At 41.5% G+C, this 7,371-nt stretch overlaps 1 protein-coding gene across 1 annotated transcript; it reads right to left on the reverse strand.

Annotated features, from left to right (window-relative positions):
• Positions 1-2,234: 2,234 nt before the first annotated feature.
• Positions 2,235-7,253, reverse strand: dusp12 (dual specificity phosphatase 12). The gene is made up of 8 exons (XM_037787592.1): positions 7,024-7,253; positions 5,858-6,122; positions 5,472-5,585; positions 5,218-5,336; positions 4,968-5,055; positions 4,666-4,757; positions 3,619-3,698; positions 2,235-2,785 (listed from the first exon to the last, which is right to left on the reverse strand). Exons 2-8 carry the CDS (start codon positions 6,118-6,120, stop codon positions 2,642-2,644), a joined length of 900 nt encoding a protein of 299 aa, XP_037643520.1. The 5' UTR covers positions 6,121-6,122; positions 7,024-7,253; the 3' UTR covers positions 2,235-2,641.
• Positions 7,254-7,371: the final 118 nt, after the last annotated feature.

Here is a 7,371-nt window from a genome sequence, read left to right on the forward strand (position 1 = left end):
CAAAAAGAAAGTGATTTGATAAAGTTTAACCGTAGTCCTACCAACCTATTTAACATACTAAGACCACAGACTGATTAAACTATAAGAAACAACCATCATTGGAAAATGTTAACTTCTCAAAACATTATTAGTTATATAATTAATCTCATCTGAAGAAAAACAGATTATTATATATTATATTATATATTTCTTCCTCCAATGGGGGGGAATGACCTCCAGATATACGTGAATGTAAATGGGTTCTATGGGTACCCACGAGTCTCCCCTTTACAGACATGCCCACTTTATGATAATCACATGCAGTTTGGGGGCAAGTCATAGTCAAGTCAGCACACTGACACACTGACAGCTGTTGTTGCCTGTTGGGCTGCAGTTTGCCGTGTTATGATTGGAGCATATCTTTTATGCTAAATGCAGTACCTGTGAGGGTTTCTGGACAATATCTGTCATTGTTTTGTGTTGTTAATTGATTTCCAATAATAAATATATACATATATTTGCATAAAGCAGCATATTTGCCCACTCCCATGTTGATAAGAGTATTAAATACTTGACAAATCTCCCTTTAAGGTACATTTTGAAGCAGTTAAAAAATGTGTGATTAATTTGCAATTAATTGCGATTAACTATTTTAATAAAATAATAAATAATAAATTAATGATCACATGGACACTTCAGGTTCAAAAAGCTAGTCCTCTACTTTGAGCACAAGGCCCATCTCAAAAACGTGCCAGTCTTACAGTCTGGCCAAATCAAATTTTATGTACTTGCAAAATCAGTCTCAAACATAAATAAACAGAACAAAATCATAAAATTTCATTGTACCCATTGTAGTAACTGCTCGTTTATTTACCTTTTTGGCCCCAGAAGGTTGCTGTAAATAAGATTGCTGAGTCTACATCTTCAGAGATGATCCCATCTGATGGTTTTAACTCACCTGGAGATCCGTCAGTCGCTGAAGTGGCTCCACGCAACTCCTTTCAGGTTTGATTACAAAAACATTTGGTTAAAACATGACCGTAAATGTTGATCTGCCTCTACTTGGACGAAGAAGAGTTGTGATGGATTATCTTCTGGTTGTCCGGTCCAGATGAATCTTCATAACTGCATCCTTTGTGAGACGCTCCCTCTGCATTAGAACATCTTCACCTCTTGTAAGTTAGCACACTTCAAAAGACTACAAAGATCAAAAGCATTCATAATATTCTTGTAAATTCATATTGAGTTACGCCAAACAAGCAATGTAGGTAAAGAGGAAGAAACAGTCTGCTTATTGTTCATTTAATGAGGTGAAAGTGAGAGGAAGTGTGTGCCATTGGCAACATGTTTAAGAACAGAAGGGCTCTTCCTCCACACAAACTGAGGAGGCAGCAGGTGGGAAGTCCACCGATCTCCAGCTGGAAGAACGACAATTCAAAATATCACACAACGTGGACAGAAGAAGGAAATGTTTGCTTCCCCACTGTGAGACATTCTGCACTTAGGCGGAGCTGATTGAGGGCCGAGACGACAATTCCTGCTACAAGAGCTGTGCAGCAAAGATGCATCTTCCTCCTCCTCTTCATCCTGCACATTCACCACCAGCCAAACTGAGAGCATCCCGATTGGTGGGCGACTCGCTCTACCTCTGAGCCGCCCCCATATATCATATTATAAATAAAACACATAATAAAACGTTACTAAAATAATCTTTCACACATTTAAAATCTCAGATTACAGGAATAAATTGCAGCAGATGTATCTTTTGATACTTAAATGTGTTTTATTTTTCATTTATTTACATGATTTGAGTGTTACAGAACAGTCATCTGTCCTACTTTCAGATTTAAAAAAAGAAAATGATAGAACGTCCTTCTACTGGAATATTAGCTGTGGTAAAAAAATCACTTTTTGTGTTACTTGACTCAGTAAATGGTTACCAAGTGGCCAAAAACAACAACAAACAGTCAATGCAGTTTTAAACCTGCTATCAATGATTCTGTTCGGCCACTTGGGGGCAGTGAAATCAAGCTGTGTACCTTGACATATCATCACCTTTTAAGTTGATCTAGCAAACTTGTAAGCAAACAGTTGCTTATTAGGCTCGTTCGAGATGAACTGCGCCTCGCCTAGAAAGTAGACGAGATCAGGCGGCAGCAGCAGCAGCACAGGGCGTAGACAAAAAGCTGCAATCAAGTCGGACAGTTTCCAGCAGCCTTCAAAGAATTTACAGGAATAGTTACATCCTGTTAGATCCGATCTGTAGGCTACTTGTAGTTTTCAGACAGCGTTGGGATTTATTTATATTTATTTATAATGTGCGTGTATCTGGCGTTGGATTCTATCCTTTATTATTTTTATGTCCCCCTTGTAAAGCACTTTTGTAATGAGCACTCATTTCGATAAGTGCTATATAGATGACCTTCATTATTTGATTTTGCGAATGCCTGGCTCATCTCGAACGAGCCCGTTTACACATCCAGCAGTTACGGAGCAACATTATCATTCTTTGGAGCCGTGCTTCTGTCTTGATGAATGTATATCCAACATCCTCTCCCTTTTTGCTCTGTGTTTGGTCTCCACCAACTCCTCAGAAAAATGTCTGTCCCTTTAGCTGCTAAATGCTCCACTGTGTTCACCAGCGAGTCTTTAACATGCGTTGTTATTTCTGTACGTTGAGTTGTCGGATCTCGTCCACTCTGTTGCGGTGCAGCTGGAAGGCGGGATTGACCCAGCGACCACACGAACACTGATCACCGCACCAGCTGAACGAGCCCAGCTTAGAGCTACACTTAGGACACAGCAGCTACACAGGAAAAGAGAAGAGGGAAGTACAGTAAGACGCAGATAAAGTGATCAGTGTATATGACCTCCACAGTGGTGGGAAGATGATCATAACTAACATTGTGTGGAACCACAGCTAATCCGTTGAGAGTGATTGGTGCATTTGTGCTTTGTTTATTCCAACAATTGTTCTCTTAAAAGGGACTGTTTGTAACATTTTAAGCGTATAAATGTACCGGGTCGGGACACATGCGTGCTCGCATGTGCGCGCTCGCAGCAAGAAACGTTATCACCTCCGACCAAAACTCCGGTTTCTCCCTGCTCTCTCCGGCTGCGGTCGGGAGGCGATAATGTTTCTCGCTGCGGAGCCCCGCTGCTTCCTGGAGGCTGGAGCAGGAAAAGCCAACACTAGGATCAGCAGTGATTCATGGAGAGACCTTCGTCTGGTCAGCTAACATTACTGCCAAGCAGCTGAAATATAGAGTAATATTGTGCTTTTAGCTGACGTGTGTCGCCTCACTGTGTTGAGCGATGCTCATTCATGTCTATGTAGAGCGAGCACAAGCGTGAGCAACAGGACGCTGACTTTCGTTGACTTAACGGCCACAGGTGTCGCTGTTAACAAGTAATTCTGAAAGTTACAAACAGTCCCTTTAAGAAGGGACAATTATGGCTCTAAATATTAGTCTAACTATTTGTGACACACTGAAGAATTCAGACAATTGTGAAATTAAAAACTCCGTCTGATTATACATGAAACCTCAAAGTTGACTTGATTAAAATCAGTTCAGCTGAGTCTGTCCATATTTTATAACACCGTATTTCCTGTCTGACCTGTGTGTGTTTATGTATTACCTGTCCATCCATCACTCCGAGTAGAGCTTGTTCCATCCACTGCACTGGTGCAATAAAGTAAGACGTACACTGGACGTCTCCTAGACAACAACACATTTCACATCATTACTTATTATAAACTACATGTTCAGTTTGTGTGATTATTGCAATTGGATTTTTTCACCGCATGCACAATATCAGACACCAAAATAGAATGCAGTTGTTATTAAAGGTAGAATATGCAAGAGTTTTTCTAAAACAATGTATAGACTGATACTAAAATAATCCCTCTCAATCATCACTTATGCCCAACTAGAAGTGTGTGGTGGTGTCTGTTTCTACAGAGACCCTGCAGCCGGCATTTTGCTGTGGGTCGGGACGTTTCTGGGTGTCAACAAACAGCCTTTCAGCCCGACGTGGGGGTGTAACCTCCAGCCAATAACAGTGTGCAGAGTGTGCAGCTTTCAAGCCTACATGGACGAGAAGTCCTTCAAGTGCTATGACAAAAATATTAAAATCTCTAGTTGTCCTAGTTGTGATAAATCTACAAGTCCATCTGCTGATGAAGATCATGTGACATAATTGAAAACTACAGAACAGCTACTAAATGCTTTGTAATATTTCAATATATACAGTATGTATAATATATTACATGTCACTTATATTATTATTCTTTGCCTTACTTCTATTTGGGACTATTCCCATGATGCTTTGGGGGATGTAAACAGGAAGTATAATGTTGCCATGGTTTCAGTTACTTAGCTGTGGGCGACAATTTTTTTAATTTAGTCTATATTTGTTTACATTTTAGAAAATTAGCACCGTTAAAAAGTATGTTGAATTAGCTATTAGCAGTTAATTTTGGCAATGAAATGTTCTGGAGTTATGTGGAGCATCTTTTCTAAGCGGGTATGTGGACGTTTATTCTGTGTTTTCAGACGACCGGCATGCACCGATCCCTTTCACCTCACGCAGTATCTCTGCCTCTCCGTGCCCCACGTTCAACTCAGCCGTGCCTCACAGTTTGAAATCCTCTGGGCTAGATGAACAGTATGATTGTGTTCTTACCAGTGAGGCTACTGGACTTCTTGTGACCAAAGGCTGGCGCTCCTTCTCCTACTGGGTGACTGAGAATACTGGAGTCACGGAACAGAGTTCGTCTGCAGAGGAGGAGGAGGAGCAGGAGGAGGAGGAGGAGGAGGAGGAGGAGGATGATAAGTACGGAGCTGGAGTCAGGATTTATATTTCCTAAAATGTCGAATTATTCCTTATTTGTGAAACCGTCTTTGACTATTCCCATATGACATGAATGGGATCTCAGCATCATTATGAAACTATTCAGTCACTGTATGAACGTTTCCACCTTTCACCTGCACTTTCTGCAGCGGTAGGACGCTTCAGAGGAGCTGGAGTGGGCGGGGTCAGCGGCGAACAGCTCCTTGGGAATGTGCTGCAACTCTGCTCTCACACACACACACACACACACACACACACACGAACAGAAGATATGTTGGACATCAAATTAATCCATGTAAGAAAAGAGTGTGTTAACTACTGATCTGTACCCAATCTGAATGATTGTGTGTGTGTGTGTGTGTGTGTGTGTGTGTGTGTGGTTACCAGGGTACTTCTCAGTGAGCTTGGTCAGTCTGTACTGTTTGTACAGAGGACTGGAGGAGTCCACGTTACACTGCAGGGCCTCGTACAGACACAACTGCTCCTCAAAACCACTGTTGACCCTGAAACACACCAGCTATCAATCATCTGTCCTGCATCTAATAATGACATCCATTCTGACAACGTACTGCTCACCCAAACTACAAAATAACCCAAGTGGTATCTGACCTGCAGATAAAGAAAAAACCTGTACTTACTGTACGTCCTGTTTGACAGTCTTCAGTCTGTTGTAAGCCTCAGTGAAGCCCAGCTGGTGTCTCTTCATTAGATAAGCAGTAATGATGGTGGCACTGCGACTCCGACCGGCCTGGCTGACAAACACACAATTAAAACTTAATTTATTGATAATTTATTGCCACTTATTGCTGATTAAAATGTATTGCCCTTGGAGCCCTTGGAGCCGTTTACGTTTACTGTTGGCATTTCATATTATTTTGACAGACCTGCTAAATAACGCACCGATGCTGCCAATGAATATGTTTAGTCACACTTGACAGATTTTTGGTCGAACTCTGAAACCCTGATGAGTAAAACACTGGATGGAAACCCGTCTAGAGGCATCCCGTTGACCTTTGACCCTTACCAGTGAACAAGTGCAGCTCCGCCTCCACCCACAGCCTCCTGAATGAACAGGAAGCAGTCGTCCATGTGACTCAGGAGGTCAGAGGTCACCTCATCCAGAACATTGACCCACTTCCTGCGGAAGTTCCCGTCAGCAGGAACCAGAGGGGCGGGGTCCACAGAGTCCACGGACAGGATGTGAGTGACGGCTGCATCGGCCAATGCCTGGCTGTCATTGAGGTCGGCCGCAGTGCCGATGTACAGACCCGGGTCCACCAGGAGCATGACTGCAGACATAAACACAGAGCTGAGCCTCATTTCTCTTTACATATGCAACAAAAAGATCAGGAATTAAAATGTGATTACATTTCTCACATGATCGTGTTTTTACAAATCAACACAGGGCAAACTGAAAATATTGAAACTATTTCTAGCAGTTTTGAGATTTATAAAAATAATGCATTACTCAATTTTCTTTAGAATATCTTGTATTCCTTTATTTCAACGAAAGTCAGCGAAAGTCAGCGTCGGGAAATACACACAGCCCGTATTCAGAAACTCTGCATTCGAAACAAGCCGTCAGGATTTCTGCCCATTTGTGATGTCACAAATATACAATATTTAGACCCTTGACACAATTTTAAACATAAACATTTTAAATGTGTCCCAGTTTATTCCTGGTTGCAGTGCATGTAAATAACATCAGCTGACAAGAAGTACACATGGACCCGAGCTGTTGCCTAGCAACGCAATTCTGTAGCAATTCTGTAGCAATTCTGTTGCAATGCGCTAAAACGGGGCGTTTCAGACAGAGCATGAATACAGGTATATTCAGGCAGACAGTATGAGGAAAATAAAGTTGTTTTTTGAACATTACAGCATGTAAACATGTTCTAGTAGAAACACAAAATACAAGTATGAACCTGAAAATTAGCATAATATGGGAGCTTTAAACTAGTCGTGATTATCTTTTTGCAGCCTTACTGTGTTTTTCAGGCTACATATGAAGCAACAGATTGATTCTCTATAAACCAGATAGAACTGATAGAAATGATAAAAACCAAGACAAGCTATAAATAAATAGAGGACTGCTTTGACTTCGTCCTCGAACATGTCAGAACAGCTGAACACTGACATGACATCATCAGGAGGAGGATAACAAGCTGATGTAGTTATCTCTGATCTCACCTGGTCAGCTGAGCTCTGCAGCTTCTCTCTCTGGTTGAGGCACTTCAGGTGTAACTCGAGTTTAAAATGCGGTGTAACGTTACTGAGTAAAAAAACAACTGACTACAGCAACTACACTCAAAAACACTTGAATACTAAATACAAAAGAACACGTGTTGATGGTCACTGAAGTGTTTGGTTCGTCTTTTTACACTGTCCGGGTGGAAACACACAGGAAGTCTCTTTACTTCTTCTGCTTCTTTAAGGTTTATTGGTGGTTGGCAAACAACGATTTGGTGCATTACCGCCACCAGCTGGTCTGGAGTGTGGAGCATTCTGGCTAATAATTACTATATCCCAAAAACATAA

This window comes from Sebastes umbrosus, chromosome 12 (genome assembly GCF_015220745.1).
Source record: "Sebastes umbrosus isolate fSebUmb1 chromosome 12, fSebUmb1.pri, whole genome shotgun sequence".
NCBI lineage: Eukaryota > Metazoa > Chordata > Actinopteri > Perciformes > Sebastidae > Sebastes > Sebastes umbrosus.

Bases quoted from the DNA above. Each gene is read 5' to 3' on its own strand.
- dusp12 (XM_037787592.1), bottom strand. From the start codon at position 6,120: ATGCTCCTGGTGGACCCGGGTCTGTACATCGGCACTGCGGCCGACCTC. The intron at 5,586-5,857 runs GTAAGGGTCAAA...TGTGTTTGTCAG, and splicing joins GGAGCTGCACTTGTTCACTG to CCAGGCCGGTCGGAGTCGCA. The intron at 5,337-5,471 runs GTAAGTACAGGT...GGTGTGTTTCAG, and splicing joins ACTGTCAAACAGGACGTACA to GGTCAACAGTGGTTTTGAGG.